We start from the raw sequence: 24,766 nt of genomic DNA, 5'->3' as shown, positions 1-24,766 counted from the left end.
AAAATGGATTTTCCGCTTTGTGCTTTGGAGCTAAATTGAATCAGAACCCAGAGATGTCTCTTGTAAAAAAAAAAAAATTAAAAAAAAAACGTAAAAGACGTATAAATACGTCTTTGGGACACTGAAACAATTAAAAATAGAACTTATTTATATGTTTTTGGGAGCAACCCATTGTGTTTTCTTTAAAGCAGAGTGTTGATCTCTTGAACACATTAGTCATGTGGTGTATTTATTATAGGTAGATTTAAGTATTTTCTTATGATATTTTTTAGTACGTTCCGCCTGTATGCATCTAATCAAAACAAGTTGAAAGCGCACGGTAGTACTTTGGGTGTCAAATTGGCCTCTTGTAGAGCGTTTCGCCAATGTAGGACAATATGGAATAACACCTGTAACCGAGGCAAAATCAAACACTGCTATAAAACAGGATTTTACAGATCACACCAGTACAAAGCTCTGACAGAAGTCAAAAGTTGCCGAAAAGTAGGTTTAGCAAGTCTACATACCGATAGCATGTTAGCCTCTGTCGTGACGAAGGTTTGTTTGTGAATGAGAATTGACTGTTGACACCATGATAAAAATTTGACTGACAAACTGCACACGCATGCGCAAATTTGTATCCAAAGTAGAATAAAGGTATTTTCGTCTTAATTACTCTTTTGGGTACATGAGCATTTGATTATATACGTATTGATCATAATAAAAGACCGGGCAGGATCTCTGGGAACACCTCACAGTCAGCAGAGTAACGTAGTATTCTGTGCAAAGTGTCAGTCAATTTCAACACACGCCAATTGGTCCCATGAAAAATAAGGAAAACCGGGCATTTTCATGAATTTATAAAACCCCGCCGGACACCCCGGACAGGATGTGAAAAGTGGGCATTTCCGGGCAAAAGAGGATGTTTGGTCACCCTAAGTAAAACATAGCTTAACCAAAGATGCCCTTGCAGTTGAGGATATTTTTTTTTAAAGATCACTGTTTGGTCCATATTGTATTTTCAGTCTTAAACCTTATTTTTTTGAACTAATCCAGTCAACATGTGCTCGCAATTGAACAACAGGTGAATTTTAGCTTCTGCCCTAATGTGTCAACTCCAGCCGTGGTATCACAAGCAGAACAGGGAGAGACTTTTAAGTTCACTGCAGGCAGTAGGGGTGAAAGCTCAGCATTCCACTACCTTTGATGCCTGAGGGCAGACCGACAAAATTCTTACATTTTTTTTTTTTTTTAAGTCTCAAAAGGCAAACACCCACCCAAAATTACCATTCTACTTCCAACTAGTCAGCTAAAGACCTCCTTCGACCCAAAAGCTTGATCGATAAATGTTAACTTCGCTGCAAAAGGGGTTTTTAACGAGCGCCAGAAGGCACTTTGAGATGATGGCATGTGTCAGGAGGAGTCTCTTTAGTCTGTCGCCATGCTCCTTCCTCAGACCAGCAGAAGTGCACTTGCGGAGGAGCCCACATCCCCTCACATCAGCATCATTTCCTTCCTCCCCTGAGGGCGTTCGCACCAGCCGAACAAGTGTGGTCAAAGTACAGAGGCGCGTGATGTGTTTCATTGTGGACTGAGACCATGTACATGCTGGAAAGGATTTCATTCTCCAAGTTCATTTTGTGGTGTATACTTGTACTATAGGCTCAATTTGCAGCATAGGACTTTTAAGGAAACTAGTCATAGTCGTCTAGTCGTGTTGGTAGACGTATTCACAAATGCGAAGATGATTAATCCCATTTTAGCACTGCCTAGCGACCATAGGTGGTGAAATCTAGTAGCAATGAAACAAGGGCGTAGGTTTGCATAGGGAAGGTAGGGACATAGCACCACCAACATTTCAGGATGCTCAAAATGTCCCCACCACCACCCACTGAGAAGTCTAATGCTTTAAGATGGTGGCTGTTTACTACTGATGAACGATAATTATTGGTCCGATAATAGGAATTATGGTGTCATCCCAATAAATCCAATAACATAGTTAATAGGACCGATAATAATATGAACTGTGCTCGCTGGCTGGGAAATCAGTTGACCATTTGCGGGGCATTGCTGCCACCTGCCGGTCAGAATAATTCGCTGCATCTATAATTTGGCCCACAAACTCATTCTCTTTACACAGTGCTATGTCTAGCGTTAGCATTGACAATCGTGAATGCTTTCTGTTACTTACATTTCCGCCTTGGAAATATGTATAAGTATTTATGTTTACTATAACATATGGATGTGCAATACATGTTTACTTCGGTGGTGAAGGGTCATATGTACAGAACTTCATAAGTTGTTGTGTTATAGAAGCCAGCCAATGCTTAAGGCTAGTAGCTGAAGCTAGTGTGCTATGCTATACATACAAATAATCGTTGTCGTGTAATGTTAGTCCTGTCAGCATGCTTGGAAGGATTTTATACTATGCAGACAATAAACCTCATGTTTTATTGAATATGGGTTCACTCACTGCCGTTTATATTGATTATTATAAGGCAAGCCATTAATCCTTTTTGTTCTACCATATTTTTGTTATGAGGAATGAGTGATAAACCTTATTATATAATGTTTACAGTGTTATAAGTTAGTAAGTTATTGAGAGGCCTTTTGGTTATTGATAGGCTTGCTGTCCTAACCTGTCTCCCAGGTTAAGAAAGTTGTTTCATGGGCCAAGACCACAACAGTCTCCTCTCCTGTAGAACCAAATATTTTTATCTGATGACAAAGCACAATACCTGTTGGGTTTATGTTTTAGTTCAGTGTTCATTGTTCAGGAAACACATCTTCAATTATAGTGACTAATTGATTGTGATTGACTCAAATTATATTTGAAAAAAAAAAGCGGCATGGAAAATGAATGAATGAATGAATGAATGAATGAATGAAAATAAATATTGGCACTTTATCTAAAGTCAAGACTGTTCTTGTCTTTGTTTTGTTCATGATAATAATGTTCATGTCATTATGAAAATTCTGGTGAGATCATGGACAAATTTATGTTGAATCCACCATTATTATTATTTTTTCTAAACCTCCAGGTGTTCAAAAACTCGGGTGAATATACATTTAAAAAATTATATATTTATTATCGGTTATCAATATCGGTATCGGCTTTGAGGAGCTGGAAGTTATCGATATCGGTATCGGTTTCAAAAACTGGATATCGTGCACCCCTACTGTTTACTAACGCAGCGAGTCTGTCATTTTGCATCTAGCTGTATATTCATCTGCTAACGCAGCCGAATCTGACACATCATTTCTTGAGGTAAAAGTCAACAACTTGGCATATTTCCACTTTTTATTCATCATAACTGACCAAGGAAAATAAAGTGGAGAGAAAGTGGAGTGATAATTCATCAAAGTACCCACGTTTCTGAAGGCAGCATCATTTGGGCTTGCTTTGATAGGCTTTTGTTTCATTTCTTTTTTTTGTTAATGTCATTGTATAATACTTTCCTGCCTTTTATTTATCTTGAGCCATGTTTTGTTGTAAAGCACTTTGAGGGCCTTTCGGGTTTTGTAAAGGGCTATATAAATAAATTTGATTGATTGATTGATTCATTCATTGATTGATTGATTGATTGAAGAGTCGTTTTGAGTTAAAGATAAAGCCCCCCCCCATCTTAGCATTACTTTAACTACAGGTATCAAGAAAATAAAGTGGAGAGAGAGTGGAGTGATAATTCATCAAAGTACCCACGTTCCTGAAGGCAGCATCATTTGGGGTTGCTTTGAAAGGCTGTCTCACAAGTCAACACGCCTCTTGTCGAGGCCTTAAAACACGGCAAAAAGTTTTGAAAATGAAAAAAAAAAAAAAAAGATCTCAAAGCGAAAAAAAAGATTTGAAACTGAAAAACTAAGACCTGAAAGTGAAAAAACATCTCTGAACCTTAAAATATCAATTTTGTAACTGAAAACATCAACATTTTTCTTCACTTTTGAAAGATTCAAGAATAAAACTTAAACATTCAGTGAGAAAATGTTTGTTTTCAATCGTTTCTTTTTTTCAGATTACAATACTTTTAGCCTTGATTTGACACCATAAACTTCAGTTTTGTTTGCCCATCCTAAGACACAGTCTTCACAGGAAATTTATTTTTAAAGAACATCTGGAACAGCCACAACAACCAGAAAACAGGACTAAATGGCAAACTTCTAGAGACATTTTGTACGTCCTCCCAGGATGGACTTGGCAATCAAACCTAACAAACACTAGTGTTATGCATACATTTTCACAAACCCACATTGTCCGCCCACACGCAAGATTTTCTGAAAAAATACGACAGCTGCTCTCGTACTTATACTAAAGATAAACAACCTTACGATCACTAAGATGCATTTGTTTAAGTTACTGAGGCGACAAACAAATTTAAGCATCACTGAGCCTAAAGATGGCACGTTTCAAGTTGTTGTGTAGGCCGCAACTCGTAGAACTGAAAAACAAGACAATGAAAGTCTTCTGAAATCTCTTCCACACCAAGAAAGGAAGTGCAAGTTGCCTAATAAAACACAGACACACATAACAATTGCTTTGTCACCAGTTGGCACTTTTATGACTAATGTGTTTTTCGTTGTCCCATCGAATTGCACACTGCACAGCTTGCTTATCATTGTTCACACTCTTAAGTAAGTGGCACCACACATCCTAGGGATCTTGTGAGTTTGCGTCACATTAAAGGAATAACAGCTGCAAGAAGCAATAAATGGGCTTTTACATCGAGGGCTTTTTTTTTTTTTTTAATATGATTGTCAAAAACTTTTAAAATAAGATTTTTAAATAATCAAATCTTCGGTACTGGCTTTCAAGTGTGTTACTGAACACTGGAGTTTGCTCAAGATGACTACTTCAAGCCATAGACTTCGCAATGATATTTACGGGTCACATACGTCATACATTGCGCCTCGCCTTCAAGTACGTGGTCTGCCCACATCAAGAGGAGTTATTCTCAAACACATGCACGCAGAGATCTAACGCCGGATTTAGGTTGAAAACATACGAAAGCTATACCACATACAAACAGGAAGGATTGTCTCAGGAGTGATTTGTTCGAGGATTCAAGGTAATTATTATATTTTTCGTACCATGCATGCATTTTGAAACGTGAAGAAAATCAATGGGTGAAATTACCGTATTGGCCCGAATATAAGACAGTGTTTTCTGCATTGAAATAAGACCGAAAAAGTGGGAGTCGTCTTATATTCGGGGTCTAGACATTATACTCATTCACGACGCCAGATGGCGCCAGATATCATTAAAGAGATGTTCTGTCATGATAGATCTCAGCTACTCTCAAGTTTAACCAGTCCTTAACCAATCTTTTTCCTGATTCAGATTTGTTTCAAGACTACAGTTACACTTCAATGTGATGGTTAATGCAGTTATTGCAATTTTGTTGTTTTATCACAATAGATTGGTTTATTTACATTTCAAAAACCAGAAGCGATTCATTTACGAATGTAATTGCACTTTAGTTTACATATTTAAATGTTCAGATATTAAAATTTGAATGAGGCAAAATAACATGCTTTTTCACTCAAATATATCGTTGTAACCATTTGTTTCGGATGTACTGTAATTATTTTCTGTATAAAAATTAATTTGGTGTTCAAAAAGTCTTTTTTTCAAACTTGAGTCTTGAAAAAGAGGGGGTCGTCTTATAATCAGGGCTGTCTTATATTCGGGCCAATACGGTAGCAGCTACGGCGTTGGCGTCATAGTTCACAATATTTACATAAAATAAATGTTAACTGCACTTTTTTTTTAACCAAATATCGAGACTGTTTTACGTTCATGTCTATAAAGAATTCAGAGATTTAAGAGATTTATTTATTCACAAGAATTTTCAACAGAAAAAGCTCTTTATTTTCATAAGGCACCTGCGGCACATTCAACATGTTAACTGCCCGGTTCTTTGCTCTTTAATAAAGAATCAAGACTGTTTTACCTCCATATCTATAAAGAGTTCAGGGATTTAAGCATTCATTCACAAGAATTTAATTTAAAGTGTACGGTCAAAAATCACAGCCACATGTTTTTCTGCCATTTAAAATGAAAGTAAAAGGACGTGCAGTCGTCAATGGCATGGACTTGTATAGCTTGCAAAAGTCATATACCCCAAAAAATGCCAGATACACCCCCCCAACAACCAAAATGCATTTTGTCACATACCAAAAAAAGGCCAAATTTGCCACATGGCCCAAAAAAATTGCCACATGGCAAAAGAATTTTGCCACATGGCAAAAAAACATGCCACATGGCAAAAATGTTTTTGCCACATGGCAAATAATAATGCCGCATGGCAAAATTTTTTGCCACATGGCAAAAAAAATGCCACCTGGCAAAATTCATTTTGCCACATGGCAAAATCCATTTTGCCACATGGCAAAAAAATGCCACATGGCAAAAATTTTTTGTCACATGGCAAAATCCATTTTGCCACATGGCAAATAGCACTTTTGGTTCTCGCTGTCTCTCGAATTTTCAACGGAAAAAGCTCTTTGTGATGATAAGGCGGCGCTACAGTGGCTTGAAGACTAGCAGCACATTCGACATATTTATGTAAAATAAATGCTAACTACCCGGTTCTTTGCTCTTTTAAAAAAGATTTGAAACTGTTTTACGTCCATATCTATAAAGAATTGAGGGATTCACATATTTATTCACAAGAATTTTCAACGTAAAAAGCTTTTGTCCGTGTTTCCACTTGGTCAGCTTTGACGAAGATAGGCCCCCTATTAATGGGCCCCGCGCCCCCTGTCCGGTCAATAGAAATATGAAGTCTATGTTGTTCAATGTATTTCTAGTTGTTGTTTGTGTATGTGTTTCTTTTCCTTCTTCTCTTGTATTTCTTTTCTTCTGTCCCCCCATAATCCCTTCCTGTCCGCTGCTTTGTCATAATAAAAAGGTATTTTGAATGATCACAATGGGAGTATGTCAGACTCTCAATGTGAAACATTAAAACTGTTCAGAATCCGGGCACTTGGACTTCCATTCTCTGTGTCAAACAGCTGAACAGGACAGGTTTAAAAAAAAAAAATTAAAAAAAAAAGAAATATAAGGTCTATGTTCAAGCTAAAATTGACAACTTATTGTAAAATGTAGGGTGTGTCATGCCATGATGGACATACAATAGCATATTAAAATGGCCTGTTAATCTTTTGTGGAGACATTGAAATAAGATTTAATAGCAGCCGTCTATGAATCAGGCACAGCATAGGGAATACTGTTCAAATCTAAATAGGCTGCAATCACTTGATAGAAAATCATCTCCATCTGCAGACGCCCTTGAACTCGTCGTCTGTATTAGGTTGCTCACAGGTCACACGGCATGATTAGAATATGTGGAGGCTTGCAAATGTAAATTTCACACACTCAATCCAGAATGCACCAGATACTCGAGTTGGGTGTTCTAATTATGTTTAAAGGCATGCAATGAAAACCGGGGCTGGGTTCTCAGTTGCCTTTTTATCTGAATGGAAATATATAGCCAGTGTCTTTTAAAGAGGATTTCAGGAATCAGATGTCGTCTTAATGAATGTCAGCTTCACTGATAGGTACATCACGATTTCTACAACAACAATGAAAACACTGCTGACGAACAGGTTAGCTATTTTTAAATATACTGTAAATAAAATGTTCCTTTCGTATTCAAGATCAACCATTTGTGAATGTACCGATTCACATATTTTTTTGGGGAGTGGAACCTAGTCTCTATTATTGGCTGACAAACTAATCTATTTGCTATTCATGCGCACAAACCAAAACACACCAAAGTATTGTGTTGGTTTATGGCACCTCGGTTCAAAGGATTATGTTGAATTGAGGAAAGTAGCTTTATTTACAGTGGGGCAAAGTATTTAGTCAACCACCAATTGTTCTCCAACTTGAATGGATTAGAGAGGCCTGTAATTGTCAACATGGGTAAACCTCAACCATGAGAGACAATGTGGAAAAAAAAAACAAACTCACATTGTTTGATTTCTAAAGAATTTATCTCCAAATTAGAGTGGAAAATAAGTATTTGGTCACCTACAAACAAGCAAGATTTCTGGCTGTCAAAGAGGTCTAACTTCTAATGAGGTCTAACGAGGCTCCACTCGTTACCTGTATTAATGGTAGTACACGTCCAGGCGCGTCTGCGGTTCACTAGAGAGCATTTGAATGATCCAGAAGAGGACTGGGAGAATGTGTTATGATGAAACCAAAATAGAACTTTTTGGTAGAAACACAGGTTCTCGTGTTTGGAGGAGAAAGAATACTGAATTGCATTCGAAGAACACCACACCCACTGTGAAGCATGGGGGTGGAAACATCATGCTTTGGGGCTGTTTTTCTGCAAAGGGACCAGGACGACTGATCTGTGTAAAGGAAAGAATGAATGGGGTCATATATTGAGAGATTCTGAGTGAAAATCTCCTTCCATCAGCAAGGGCATTGAAGATGAGTCATGGCTGGGCTTTTCAGTATGACAATGGTCCCAAACACACAGCCAGGGCAACAAAGGAGTGGCTTCGTAAGAAGCATTTCAAGGTCCTGGAGTGGCCTAGCCAGTCTCCAGATCTCAACCCCATAAAAAATTTGTAGAGGGAGTTGAAAGTCCGTGTTACCCAACGACAGCCCAAAAACATCAATGCTCTAGAGGAGATCTGCATGAAGGAATGAGCCAAAATACCAGCAACAGTGTGTGAAAAGTTGTGAAGAGTTACAGAGTTACAGAAAACGTTTGGCCTCCGTTATTGCCAAAAAAGGGTACATAACAAAGTATTGAGATGAACTTTTGGTATTGACCAAATACTTATTTTCCACCATGATTTGCAAATAAATTATTTTAAAATCAAACAATGTGATTTTCTGTTTTGTTTTTTTCCACATTCTGTCACTCATGGTTGAGGTTTAACCATGTTGACAATTACAGGCCTCTCTAATATTTTAAGTGGGAGAACTTACACAATTAGTGGTTGACTAAATACTTATTTTCCCCACTGTATGTGTATATAAATCTATATATATATATATATATATATATATATATATATATATATATATATGTATATATATATATATATATATATATATATATATATATATATATATATATATATATATATATATATATATATATATATATATATACAGTGCTGCTCAAAAGTTTGTGAACCCCCTCAACATTTTGGAATTTTCTATTATTTCAACCTGATTTCCTAATCAATCAATTCAGTAGTTTTTTTTTTGTTTTTTTAACAGTTGTGTTGTCCAGACTAAATTAAAAAGAGTTTTCATCAACTGATGTAGGTGCAAAATTGAACTGTTTGGTCACAACCAAAACCGCCATGTCTGGCGAAAAGTCAACACTGCATACCACCAAAAGAACCTTCTCCCAACAGTGAAGCATGGAGGTGGGAATGTCAAGATCTGGGCTTGCTTTTCATCCTCAGGACCTGGACAACTCCACATAGTCCAGGGAATCATGAATTCTGAGGAATATTGTCAAATCCTAGAACATAACCTGACGCCATCTGTTTTGAAGTTAAAGCTTGGCAGAAGGTGGATCATGCAACATGATAATGATCCAAAGCATTCCAGCAATACAACCAAGGAATGGCTGAAAAAGAAGAAGATTCGTGTTCTGGACTGGCCCAGTCAAAGTCCTGACCTAAATCCCATTGAAATGCTGTGGCGGGACCTGAAGCGAGCAGTTCATGCCAGACGCCCATCAAACCTCTCTCAACTGACTGCGTTCTGCAAGGAAGAATGGGCAAAAATCCCCCAAAGTAGATGTGAGAGGCTGATTAGTCACTACAGAAATCGTTTGGTTGAGGTAATCTCTGCAAAAGGAGGCGCAATATCCTATTAACTGAAGGGGTTCACATACTTTTGCACACATGATATCTGAGTTTTTCTTAAATCAACCACTTTTGTTAAATAAAGAATGACAATATAACTATTTCTTTTGTTTCAGTCCATTATTTGGAATGTCAGTATTGTGGATTTGGGTATAACTTAACATTTAATAAGGTTATTTTAGTTTTTTTTACAAAAAATCTGACCATCGCTGTGGGGTTCACAAACTTTATATATATATATATATATATATATATATTTAGGCCTACCGTAATTTCTAAACTGTAAGGTGCAACTGACTAAAAGCTGCCACCCACCAAATTTGACACGAAAACGGCATTTGTTCATAGATAAGCCTCACTGGACAATAAGCCACAGGAAAACGGCATTTGTTCATAGATAAGCTGCACTGGACAATAAGACATAGCTGTTCTAACTGTATTATGGGATATTTACACCAAAAGATATTAACCGGTAACACTTTGACAGTGGCATCACAAGACTGTCATAAGACCAAATGAACCTCCATTGCCTCAAGAAGCTTTATTTGGCCATCAAGGCTCCCTTGGGGGAGACAGTATACCTCTGCTGCCACCTGCTGTCAACACTGTTATCGTCCAACATGCCTCCTAGCATGCAGCGCTACAGATGTAAATAACAATAAAAATTAATATTTTGTGCTAATTATTTCTTCAGTTACTCTTCCAGTTGTTTCATTAATGGCTATTTGGTAACACTTTATTTGACATTGGTGCCATTAAACTGTCATAAGGCCATCATAATTATGACATGACACTGCCATGAGAATTAATGAATGCTTATGACAGATGTCATTTTGTGTCATCCGGCAAATTTTCTCAGTTTTGCATAGATGTAAAAAAATCAGAGCTGGACACAAATGGAGTGTTGCCGACATAATTTGCTAGATGATACGTTATGACATTCATTCATGGATCAATGCCTATGATGGTGTCATAATCATGTCATAATTATGACGGTCTTATTGCAGTTTTATGATGCTGCTGTCAAATAAAGTGTTACCTATTAACCCAAATAAAGCAATAAATAAGCCGCACTGGACTATACACCACAGGATTCAAAATGAGGGAAAAAAGCAGAGGCTTACAGTCCGAAAATTACGGTAATATACAGTATATATGTATATTACATTTTTGTACTTTTACTTGAGTAATTTTTGGGGGGATACTTTTACTTAATTAAAAAAAAAAAAAAAAAAAAAATTGAGGACTTCATCCACCACTGTCCCCGATGCATTCTTGAGAGTGTAATAACTTTGAAATGTTAAAAAAACAGCCAGATTTGAGTGCCAAATTAATTTTCTACATGTAAAAATTACATTAGTGCAGTCATTTTCATTTCTTAGCACCTTAGCAGAGAAAGCAAAAAAAAAAAAAAAAAAAAAAAATATATATATATATATATATATATATATATATATATATATATATATATATATATATATATATACAGGGGTGCAAATATTTTTTTTGCCCAGGTTCTCAGAGGAGGACCTGGAGATGTGACTTGGTCCTCATTGAGCTTGAGAGCCGACCCACCTGATGCGATAAAATTATGACAAGCTTTACTTACAGTCAATTAACTTTAGTTAATTACATTAACAATTAATGTTTGATTAACATCAACTGGCACAACAAAATTGCCATTACTTTAAAGTGAAATGTAAAGAAATAAACATAAAAGCACTAATCCAAAACAAAGGGCATTATGCGGCTACCACATTAACTCCAAGCCTTTGTAAAAGTGGGATGTCCTCCTCATAAGACCTCATTGAACGTGCATGTTTAGCTTTGTAAAATGCGAACAAAAACACGTTTGTCAGTGCATGGCGCTGTTTTCATTACCTTTATTCCACCACTTGTCCATAGGGCGAGTGGGGTCCTGTCTGACATCGATAGTTTGCTTAATTGCCACATGCTCTGTTTTTTTCGTGCTTTTCAAAGTTTGGATGGCTGAAATTCTTTGACACTACATAAAATGCGCTGCTCTTATCAGTGACATTGGGATTCTCACGGCACATTCTGTACCGCATTTCCGTGCGAGCATCATTTACTTCTAGCCATGGTACCTCCTGCAGCCAATGGGAAAACCCATTGACAGGGTATCAAATACTTGTTCTCCCCACTTTGATAGCACTCCAACCAAATCCTATCGCCAAGTTAATCTTTCAATGGAGATTTATGGCATGGCAAACAAAGACTTTTTTTTTTTTGTATTTCTTTTTATTTTTTGGGTCTTTTTTGATAGACATTGCTGCTAAATTGTATGTTGCCAAGTTATTTTGGTTGGTGTATGTTCACATTCATTTGGAATCTAGGAAGTTATCAAAATGGTGAAAACTTCACGTTGCATGGTATCCATTAAACATTTTTTTCCAGTCCTAAGGAATTTGTGCTGCAGCTCTTTTAGGCAGAAAACGCCAGTTTTAATGCCAGTGTCATATCGACGGGATGTTTTTTTTTTTTTTTTTCCCTTTCCAACTTTATACAGCAGCCAGCTTTATGTGGCTATCTCATTTTGCATTGACGAGGATCATAGTAGTCATAGAATGTGTGTGTGTTTTTCTTTCATGGTATTTCATTCTGTAATTACAAACTGATAGAAAATGAAGAGGTTTGAAGCCAGTCTCATATCTAAGTGAATAATTATGGATTTCCACACAGGGTGAGCGCTTACCTTTTTAAGTCGCAGAATCCCTTCCTGTGTTTGAGAGTCCGTGACGATCTCGAACACGCCTTGCTCGTCTCCTTCAATGATGTTGTACGTAGATCGGGCATTTTCGCCGATGTCCCGGTCATTTGCCTTTACTTTGCCTCCAGTCTGCCCAATTGGCAGGTTTTCAGGGATCACAAACTCGTACAAATCTTTTGAAATGCAAAAACACATTAGAAACACCAATTACAGTATATGCTGATTTTTAAAAAAATTTTTTTTTCGGGGGCTCACTTTTTGAGAACTTGGGTGGGTTGTCGTTGATGTCGGTGAGCGTGACGGTGACAGTGGTGGTTCCCGACAAGCCACCCATGTGACCACCCATGTCTTTGGCCTGGATGACCACCAGGTACTCTTCCCGCATCTCGCGGTCCATCCCGTGGAGAGCGATTTTGATGGTGGCTGGAGGGTGTAAAACATAAAAGTCGATGTAAATACACATATAATTTGAACCTTTGCCCATCAATTCCAGAGGTGGGTGGTAACAATGACTTACAATTTATTTTATTAGAATAGTTTTAGCGTGCCAAACTTTTTACTTTTACTTGAGTAGATTTGTGAAGAAGAAACACTACTCTTACTCTGCTGCTTTGGGCAACGCTAGAGTCGTTACATTTTTCCTCTTTATTCTACATCTTAAGATTTTACTTTATTTTGCCAGAGATGCTCACAGTTGCTGACATAACAATACAGTAACAAGTTTGCAGTTGATCTATTCAATAACATGGTGTCTTAAAGCACAATAAAAAAATAAACTACAGTTGTCCCTCGCTAATTCTGGGTTCAAACTTCGCGCCCTCAGTCCATCGGAGATTGTTTTTTCAATTAAAAAAATTAATAAATAAATACAGATGAGCTGTACCGAGCCGATCGCGTTGTCTCTCTCCCTGCTCTTTGTTGGTCAGGCAGTGCACTGGAGTTGCTTTTTAAAGTTAACGATGGTTGACAGACGTTTGGGTTTGATCTTTCCAGAGACGTGAACTTCAAAGCACTGCATGCGTCAATCATCGTTTCACTTGTTAAACAGTTGCTGTGGCAACTCATTGTGTGTAAGTGAGCAGCTTGAGCAGATTTGAGTGGACTCACTCAATGAAGCATTTAATAAAATATTTTTCTACTTTATTTTTGTTTAAAAATAATTTGGTGGGACAGTAAAGTGTTTAAAACTTATCATAATTATTACAGTGAAAGTGCTTAAAAAACATTTATTAAAATATATATATACATAAAAGTTATTTTTTTTTCAAATTATACTTTGGGAAAAGAGGAAAAAAACATGTTCTTCAATGTATCTCTTTCCAATGCTAAATCTGAATAAATACGATGAATACAAAAGAAAAAAGTGTTTTTTTTTTTTGGGGGGGGGGGGGGGCTGGGGGATGCTACTTGGTGGTTTTTCACTTATTGCGGCGTGATCTGGTCCCCATTAACCGCGAAAAATGAGGGATCACACTATTTGGCATAGAGCATTGCTGTCAACATTACCCAAAAGCGCTGATTTCAAGCTCTCCCCCTGCTTTTATTTGGCACCAGTAGACCATGGAAAACCGGATATATGATCATTTTAACTTCATTGTAGGAAGTATTTTTCTCCAGTAGAGGGCACTTATGCTCTTTAGACAAGTGATGTTTCATTTCTGTAGATTTTTCTATTCGGAATGTAATGATTTTTGTGTAAAATGAGCCAGAATTTTCTCCAGTTAAATGTGGAGAAAACAGAGGTGATCATTTTTGGGCCAAAAAAGGAAAGGTCAAAGATAAGCAGCCAACTTAGCACAATGTCACTTACAGCTACAAATCAAGTCAGAAACCTTGGCGTAATTATTGACTCAGACCTAAAATTTGATAGCCATCTAAAGTCCGTCACTAAATCCGCTTATTACCACCTAAAAAATATAACCAGAATTAAGGGGCTTCTGACTCAACAAGACATGGAAAAACTTATGCATGCATTCGTTTTCAGCAGATTGGACTACTGCAACGGTATATTTACAGGTCTTGATAAAAAATCAGTCAGGAAGCTGCAGCTAGTACAGAATGCTGCAGCCAGAGTCCTCACAAATACAAGGAAGCTGGACCACATTACACCGGTTTTGAAATCGCTACACTGGCTTCCAGTGAGTCAAAGGATAGACTATAAAATACTACTGCTCGTCTACAAAACACTTAATGGCCTTGGACCAAAATACATGCTTGACTTGTTAGATTCCTATGAGACATCTAGACCCTTAAGGTCGTCTGGAACGGGTCTTCTGCATGTTCCAAGAACAAGAACCAAGCAGGGTGAGGCAGCATTTAGTTATTATGCTCCTCACCTCTGGAACAAGTTACCCGAAGGTCTGAAGTATGCTCAAACCGTTAGCTCATTTAAATCAGGGCTAAAAACGCTTTTGTTTAGCACTGCATATCCATAACTGTCTATATATTTCAATCTACCTGCCTTCTATTCCTCTTGTGCTTATCTCCATTGCTGATTTCAATGATTATTAGTAGTAGAAGTTTTTGCTTTATTTCTATTTTTGTTTTATTTTTATTTATTTATTTTTATTCTGTGATTAAATGCGATCTTTTGTCTTGGTTTTTACGTTGTGTTGATTTAAATGTGATTTTTATGGTTTTCATGTGATGTAAAGCACTTTGAATTGCCTTGTGTTGAATTGTGCTATATAAATAAATTTGCCTTGCCTTGCCTTGCCTAAAATATACCATTGTTTACAAAAAACAGTCTGACATTATAAGGATACTCATTACCGGATTTTTTCACATATTATATATTATTTATTATTTATATATCGTATTGGCCTAAATATAGGACGGCCCTGATTATAAGACGACACCCTCTTTTTCAAGACTCAAGTTTGAAAAAAGACTTTTTGAACACCAAATTAATTTTTATACAGAAAATAATTACAGTACATCCCAAACAAATGATTATAACAATATATTTGAGAGAAAAAGCATGTTATTTAGCTTCATTCGAATCTTAATATCTGAACATTTAAATATGTAAACTAAAGTGCAATCACATTCGTAAATGAATGGGTTCTGGGTTTTGAAATGTAAATAAACCAATCTATTGTGATAAAACAACAAAATTGCAATAACTGCATTAACCATCAAAGTGAAGTCTGTAACTTTAGTCTTGAAACAAATCTGAATAAGGAAAAACATTACAATAAAATAATGCAAACTGGTTAAACTTAAGAGTAGCTGAAATCTGTCATGACAGAACATCGCTTCAATGATATCTGGCACCATCTCGCGTCGTGAATGGGGAGAGTCGCTGAGATCTGTCATGACAGAACATCGCTTCAATGATATCTGGTGCCATCTAGCGTCGTGAATGGTTATAATGTCTAGACCGCGAATATAAGACAACCCCCTCTTTTTCAGTTTTATTTCAATGCAAAAAACATTGTCTTATATTCGGGCCAATACGGTATATGTATTATTTCACATGTTATTTTAGTGTTATGGAGTGACACTGATTGTTTGGTAAACTTGTTAGAATGTTCTTTTTGCTATAGTTACCTGAAAAACTCTGAATAGCTATGTTATGTTAACATATCGGCCACGTTCGCATTTTGTTGTTCATGCATCATGTAACACTATTATACTGTACACTTATTCAGCATGTTGTTCTCTATTGTATTTTTATTTTAAAATGCCTTTCAAGATGATATATCTGTTCTATGTGTTGGATTTTATCAAGTAAACTTCCCCCAAAAATGCGACTTATATATGTTTTTTTTCCTCTTGGTTGGGCATTTTATCGCTGGTGCGACTTATACTCAGGTGCGACTTATAGTCCAAAAAATACGATACTATTATTATTTTATTTATAGTATTATTTATTTTCTACTTGTGTACATTTTTGGATGACTACTTTGACTTTTACTTCAGTAATATTTTACAGTGACACCACTCTTCCTTGAGTAAAATGTTTGGCTACTATTCCCACCTCTGATCAATTCATACATACACATACTGCTAAAATATCTCTTCGCACTCATATTGTACAAACAATAGAAACATCACTATGCCATTCACATATGGAAATCTCTATTCCTTTACACATATTATGAATTTACCTGAAATGTGTTAACTTACTTTTTCAGATCTGTCACTCAATTTACCATAAAAAAAAAAATAATAAAATTTAAAAAAAACATAAAACCACAACTGTTTTATATTAAACTGTACAGCAGTGGTCTCAAACCGGTCCTCAAAGGGCCGCAGGGGGTACTGGATTTCATTCCAACCAAACGAGACAAATACCTTTTCACCAATCTGGTTTCTTACAAGTGTAATCAGTTGATTGCAATCAGGTGCTGCTTATGTTAGTACAAACCTCATTGGTTGAACTGTTTGTGCTGGATCTGTTGGAACAAAAACCAGGACCCACTGCGGCCCTTTGTGGAGTCGGTTTGAGACCGCTGCTGTACAGTATATGTAAAATTGCACAATGCTATAACCTTCATGCCAACCTTACTTGACAATTTGTTGACGCACATTATTTCAGAACAACGACTTTTAGCAAAGCATAGAGGTGAAGAATTCCCTGCAGGTATATAGTGTATTTTTTTCTGCCTCATAAATAAAAATCAGCCACTTGTTTTCCGCAGTCTTCCATCATTTGTATTCGGATTGAGTCCAAATGATGTTGTCTGTTGTGTATAATCTGGGATACTGTATGCGGAATGGACTTTATTGACTGTGCCACAAGCGTAGAATATAAAAAGGAGCTCAACGGCGGCATCTCAGGATAATCCACTAAGGAAACAGAGACCCGCAGGATCATCAAATGAATATGAAATTGAGGCTCTTTTGGCATGACACCCCCTAAAGCCCACATTCTACACCTTGCAAAATGAGAGTTGGTCCAAAAAAAAAAAAAAGAAGAAAAAAAAAACATCGAGGTTGAGGCTTGAAAAACTGAGAAACCGGAGATGGAGTACCACAGGGGGCAGATTTCCTTTTTTGATGTCACAGTGAGAGGTGAGGCTGAATCACATTCGTGCAATTTCTAAGTCTTAACATCCAAAAAAGTTACTTTGCCAAAAAATCTGGCATGTTAAGCCCCCACTAAGAGAAGAAGAGCCCAGTCGTTCCAAACATTGAGCAAGTTGTACAAGCTGTAACGATTAAACGATTAAATAGAGTACAGTGTAACCTCAACCACATCGACATACGATTTTTTTGACATCCGACGAAAAAATTTGACTTGTCATTAGTCTCGACATTTGACGGAATCCTCAAAATACGAGAATTTATGACGGCGTCGCAATTTCATTGGCGGCACAATTTCATCGGCAGCACGGCGGATTTTCTTGTGAGAGGAATCAACATGGGTTCCTTAACCAAAAATGTTCTCCCTCGGAACATCAATAACCGTAACTATAGTTCCGTGTAAAAACATCTACAAGGTGACAATAAAACATTCGGGTTTATCATGATTATTCCGATTTGTATAAATAACTAATTTTTTAATGATGTGTAATTGCTATTTGTAATTGTACCTGCAATATTTATAAAGAATTTATTGTGGGTTTTTGGGCTGTGGAACAAATTAATCCAATTATAACGTATTCTTATGGGAAAATCCTGCTTGACATGTGACCATTTCGACTTACATACCAGGTCTTGGAATGAATTAAATTTCTATGTAGAGGTACCACTGTAAAAACTTTGAAAAAAAGCTTCAAATTCAATTTTGCTGCTTCGATGATTCATTTCATTAAGTGCCGTAATGGTTTGTTTTGAAAGCGGTGTATTTAGTTTTAATTAATTTGGGAGGAAACACTGCCCTCTGGTGTCAACGATGAATATGACAGAACCCAGCTGCTCCCTGTTAAGGCCAACATCAGACTGTTTTTTTGTTAGAGCTAATATGCATGTTAAGCAACTGCAATTCAGTTTATAGGTATATTTAAAAGTGTTATAAAATGTTGGCATTTTATAGCATTTAACCCCTTTAGACCTGAGCATGCTGCTGAAGGACATTACTCGTTTGTGTCTGTAAATCAATAAATACACTGAATTTAGGTACTATTGCCACTTCTGGGAGAGGACTGGATCAAATTTTACCCATCGAAATCAAATCGTGAGGTTTAGCACGCCCTCTTTGCTATTTTTTGGCTCTTTGAAAATGGCTGAGATAAAACGCAACTTCAAAAAGGCAAACGTATGTGCTCATTTCTCATCCAAAACCATTGGCGGAGTTTGAATTTTGGGGCGGGGGGGGGGGCACAACATGTTGATGACCCCGAAACACAGTGTCAGCAATAAAATTAACTTACAAGAATATTTATGATAATAAGTTGAAAATGAGCGTTTTTTTGTTTCCCATCATTCTTGAGGGGAATTCCAAATCAGGCTGCTTAGGCTATACTTTTCGCCAAGATCGCCATTCATTGAATATGGTACGCCCATCGGTGTCGTGCCAATGCAGTTACCTCAGTCAATAATTGTATCCCCCAGGCGCAGCCACTGCGCTGCACTGAATTCCGTCTTTTGATGATGTAGTTATCTACGAGGTTTTAAAGCATGGCCCATCCATGCTTTAAAAAATAAAATAAAATTTAAAAAAAAAAAGTTTGTTCTGTCATATAACCTAACAAACGTACTGAACGTAAAAAAGGCAATTTTTGACTTTTATTCGTAGGATGACCTATAACTGTTATTACTGTAATTCAAGTCCTATATAGAGATTTTCCAGTTTAATAAACATCAATGTCCAAAAAATATAACTGTGGTTCTTTTCTGGCTTCAAGTAATTGTTTAAGTCGACATAACTCATAACTAATGCGTGTGTGTGCGCTCCCGCGGGCAGGGGACACAATTTTTGACGGGGGTAACAACGTTGGCAAGACACCGGAGGTGGCTCAGTTGTACAATTAGCGTCTTTAGTGGGGCAAATTGAAAATCCGCTCACCATTTTGACGGTGGTCTCTAGCGTTTAATGGTCCACAATTTCAATCATTGGTTCTTGCTCAGTAGTTGTTGTCGCTTTTGAAAGCTGAGGTTTGGAAAAAATGACGTATATGCATTTTGCCTCTTCTGTCCTCGGGTGGTTTTGGCTAAGCAAAGCAATGACCGTCTAAGGTGCTAGTCACATGATCTGTTCGAAAAATAATTTTGACCCATTATAAAAATATCTTTTTTTGTTCATTTCATTAATTTTTGCTATTTGTTTGATTGCTTTACAACATTTATAGACAATATTTTACTGGAAAATTACTAATTCTAAAATCATACTGTATAGGAAAGTCAATTACATGCAATTACACTTTTCGGACACCAGGGGGGGCCCTAGCCTCCCAGGCCTTCCCTGAAAATCCGCTTATGTCCAAAACAATGTAACAGTAACATTAAAAATAACCAATAAAAGCATGCAATTTCCACGACCCAAAAAATTGTACTTTGTTCTGGTCATAAAGTAGATTAAAAATCAGCGAAGATTTTCTTTTCTTTGCCCAGCAGAAAAAATGTGGGTCTGAATGGGTTAAGATAGCAGATTTTTTGCTCTACAAATCTGGTTAATCTCCTCTACTAAAATCGAGTAAGATTATTTAAACTCAAATTGTTTTGTGTTAAGTGTTTTACGCTCGAAATTTGTGTAATTTTGCTCATAGTTGTACATGTCTTTGTCCATTCATCCATTTTTTTCTGCTTATCCGAGATCGTCTAACAGCTAAATAATCACATTTAGTTGCAAGGACGGAACAGGCGTATCAAAATAACCGAGTTTTTATTTTGATCTGATAACATACAGTAATAGATAACATTTTCTATAGATGCTGAGCTGTGAGTCATTGCAACACCTTTTCACAGACGAAATTCCAACAGTGAATGTTACACTTCCGAGCAGGCAACAACTTTCTCAACAGTATCTAACCCAGGCAGCCAATTTGAGACCAACTGTTGCGTCCCATTATTGTATGATATTATTGTCCCATTAAACGGTACTTGAGCATAAAGCTCTTATAATGGGATGCATTCACAGCACATACAGTATAATGCAAATATCTCTTAATCAATTCACCGATACACAATGTAAATCTGCAGTTGCCATTCAAATAGACTAAACATCGCTCAGTCTACTCACATCGGTAAAGCGTGGTTAGAAAAGACAGAACCTTACCTACTTAATTATGTTTCCTGTGCTTCCTGTACAAATATGGTGGTAGGATGGTTCGTGCGGCAGCAACAACCAGCCTCATCTCAGGTTGTGCAATTGCTTACAAATAGTAGGAATAGTACATTTAATCGTCACCATCTTCTGATAAAATTGTATTAATATAGAGGAAAGCACTTGACAAGTGCTTCTCTCTAAGATGTTGCTCTTCATGTCTCCAACATAATGTTTTCAGACTTGTATGTCCTTTCACACGTTACACATCTTGACTTTGACTTTTTGTTCAACTGTATCTTCAAAAATTGTTTTGATGAATTTTGTTCCCTTCAAAAGTGATGAAAAATGTCAATACATTGTCAAGACATTTTTTTTACTTGCAGTAACTGTTTTTCCTAGAACAGTTTCGGCTCTATACAGAAATACAGATCCTTGACTCATGGCTGCAAGCAGGAATCAAACAACAAACTCCCACTGCCTTGAATGCTGTTTTAGTCAGCCTCATATAACCTACTTTAATAATGTATACAGTGTATTTGAATAAATGCTGATGCTCTTTCGCTTAACTGTAACTGAAAATACTAGGAAAAAAATATTATTAAACTTTCACATACCGGTTGTCACAATGGGGAAGGCTCAAGCCAACAAACTTTGAGTTTGGGAGGTTGGGAGACGACTCTTAGCATCTGCGCCATTAACTTACACAAGTGATTCATACATATTACACATCTGTCTTTCCCTGCGCATATGATATCAACATCTCATGCCTAATCACGATATACAGTGGGGCAAATAAGTATTTAGTCAACCACTAATTGTGCAAGTTCTCCCACTTGAAAATATTAGAGAGGCCTGTAATTGTCAACATGGGTAAACCTCATACACGACAGACAGAATGTGGAAAAAAAAAAAAAAACAGAAAATCACATTGTTTGATTTTTAAAGAATTTATTTGCAAATCATGGTGGAAAATAAGTATTTGGTCAATACCAAAAGTTCATCTCAATACTTTGTTATGTACCCTTAATTGGCAATAACAGAGGCCAAACGTGTTCTGTAACTCTTCACAAGCTTTTCACACTCTGTTGCTGGTATTTTGGCCCATTCCTCCATGCAGAGCTCCTCTAGAGCAGTGATGTTTTGGGGCTGTAGTTGGGCAACACGGACTTTTAACTCCCTCCTCACCCCATGGTGTTAAAATGATAACAAGAACGGGGAGCAAGAATCCCAGAACCACACGGGGGGACCTAGTGAATGACCTACAGAGAGCTGGGACCACAGTAACAAAGGCTACTATCAGTAACACAAAGCGCCGCCAGGGACTCAAAATCCTGCACTGCCAGACGTGTCACCCTGCTGAAGAAAGTACACGTCCAGGCCTGTCTGCGGCTTGCTAGAGAGCATTTGGATGATCCAGAAGAGGACTGGGAGAATGTGTTATGGTCAGATGAAACCAAAATAGAACTTTTTGGTAGAAACACAGATTGTCTTGTTTGGAGGAAAAAGAATACTGAATTGCACCATACCCACTGTGAAGCACGGGGGTGGAAATATCATGCTTTGGGGCTGTTTTTCTGCAAAGGGACCAGGACGACTGATGTAAAGGAAAAAATGAATGGGGCCATGTATCGAGAGATTTTGAGTGAAAATCTCCTTCCATCAGCAAGGGCATTGAAAATGAGATGTGGCTGGGTCTTTCAGCATGACTATGATCCCAAACACACAGCCAGAGCAACAAAGGAGTGCCTTCGTAAGAAGCATTTCAAGGTCCTGGAGTGGCCTAGCCAGTCTCCAGGTCTCAACCCCATAGAAAATCTGCGTAGAGAGTTGAAAGTCCGTGTTGCCCAACGACAGCCCCAAAATACACTGCTCTAGAGGAGATCTGCATGGAGGAATGGGCCAAAATACCAGCAACAGTGTGTGAAAAGCTTGTGAAGAGGTACAGAAAACGTTTGGCCTCCGTTACTGCCAACAAAGGGTACATAACAAAGTATTGAGATGAACTTTTGGTATTGACCAAATATTTATTTTCCACCATGATTTGCAAATAAATTATTTAAAAATCAAACAATGTGATATTCTGTTTTTTTTCCACATTCTGTCTCTCATGGTTGAGGTTTACCCATGTTGACAATTACAGGCCTCTCTAATATTTGCACAATTAGTGGTTGACTAAATAATTATTTGCCCCACTGTATGTCCCATTACAAATACATATGATGTTAACTTCTCTTTATCCAAACTACCATGCAAAGAAACACAGTATACAGAAAATCAACCATAAACAATGTTTAAAGTGCATACAACAAGATAAAAAAAAGTCTTAAATAGGATTATTGTGCGAATTAAAATCTTATTTTGAGACGATTCGACTATATACAACAATTTAGCAAAGTGCAGATGACGAGAAACTAGTCTTTTAATCGGCCGGTTAGCCATGCCTGCCATTATAGGGCTCTAGCGTCCCCAACAGGTGGATGACGTCAGCGGAGTCACAATTTCATCTGATTTAGTATACAGCCCATTGAGGGGGAATTATTCACAACGAGGAAAACACGACGGAGAGAGCCACAAAATGTCATTGTTTCAGTCTCTCTGCTCCAATATTTTTACAGGACATTCTTTTAATCCAAGTATTTTTCCCCAATAGCTAAATAAATGGCATGGTCATGACAAATAACAGTCTTGTGCTAAATGGAATATGAAATAATAAAAATGCATTTATTCAGGACGACATGGCTAAATTACTCCATAATGGTCAAAACTGTCGACTTCACCTTTACTGTCGCACCTCCCGAATGATATTTTATGCCACCTAAATTGGGCTTATGTCATTTCCCTTCCCCCGCTTTGGAGAATGTAAACAAACCAAGAGGCGTGACAGCTAGCCGAAATGCTAACCCAAACCGAGTGATGTTTCAAAGTCTTCGAAGCGGAAAATCACACATAACTAGCCAGGATTCTTTCACATGATGACTGGGTTGTCGATTGTCTTTGCCGATTGGCAAACCGCCTGGCAGAGAGCAATTTACAGCTCGTTCCCCTGTTACTACGGACAGTAAAGCTCACAGGGGAAGCAGCTGGACAATGACCGCTGAACAAACCGGCCGACGTCGGAGGAGCGTGTAGCTGCCAAATGGTCAACATGAATATGGCAAAATAAAGCTTTACTGCACAGCGAAGTCGTAAACAGCGAGAGGAGGGCGGCTGCATTTGCTGTGCAGCTAACATGTGCAGCTAATGTGTATGAGGATAGCTTTTTACGGTACATGCCCATTCATGATCAAACGTAAGTAGTCCTTTATTTAAAGAAAGTTTGTAGTGTTTACTTTGCAATCGCTGTATTCGCTGTTATTTTTAACTCAAAGTTGCAATTTCTGATCGGTCGGAAAATTTGACAGAACACCGGGCACGTGAAAAGGGGAATAAGCCAAGTATAGGGCTCTCCCGGCGGGGGGATGTGCGACAAGCCACCATTCGTTGGCCGAGGGGACAAAGAGCATGTCAGCCACAAAATGCAAGCCACCTACATATTAAAATGATCCCAGTATTTGACATAATACAAAACACAATGTTTACGCACTTCCTCGTAAGTCCCATGGTCCCACAGTAGTAGGGCTTGTTTTGGCTAATATCCAACCTTTTGAAACCCCAAAAATGCGCACACGCCTCTCCCTCGTGACAGCAAGATTTTTCTGCAGCCGTTCAGCTGGCGTGATGCGAAAAATAAACGTATTAATCCGCAAAATCAGTTGAATCCTTAGTTCTTCTCATTCAACAGTACGGCTGTATAGTGAAGAGGACTCCTTCCTCCGTACACGTCACAGCGCCCTCTTTCTCAACTCGAGACTGCTGCCGGAAGTCACTCATTTTCATGGTGCGGGATTCGAAAAACTAAATAAATATAGCGATCGCTTCCACACACATCCAAGCGGTCCATTTCATTCAGGAGCATAAAATACCGCGTGTATGATGAAATAAACATGCTTTTTCGTGTCACAGGCACTTTAAATGTTTAATATTGCCTTCACATAGATCGCATACTGTGGTAAATATCA

At 37.6% G+C, this 24,766-nt stretch overlaps 1 protein-coding gene across 3 annotated transcripts in view; it reads right to left on the bottom strand.

Annotated features, from left to right (window-relative positions):
• The window catches only part of cdh8 (cadherin 8), a 331,679-nt gene that overhangs the window by 68,992 nt on the left and 237,921 nt on the right, over positions 1-24,766 (bottom strand). For all 3 annotated transcript variants that reach the window (XM_057840449.1, XM_057840441.1, XM_057840457.1), the window contains exons 5-6: positions 12,809-12,976; positions 12,539-12,726 (exon numbers count right to left, since the gene is read on the bottom strand). In XM_057840449.1, the coding sequence (XP_057696432.1) occupies positions 12,539-12,726; positions 12,809-12,976 (356 nt within the window). The remainder of the gene's footprint in view (positions 1-12,538; positions 12,727-12,808; positions 12,977-24,766) is intronic.

The sequence above is a fragment of the Corythoichthys intestinalis genome, chromosome 1 (genome assembly GCF_030265065.1).
Source record: "Corythoichthys intestinalis isolate RoL2023-P3 chromosome 1, ASM3026506v1, whole genome shotgun sequence".
Lineage (NCBI taxonomy): Eukaryota > Metazoa > Chordata > Actinopteri > Syngnathiformes > Syngnathidae > Corythoichthys > Corythoichthys intestinalis.
This window is presented reverse-complemented; position numbering and strand designations above follow the sequence as displayed.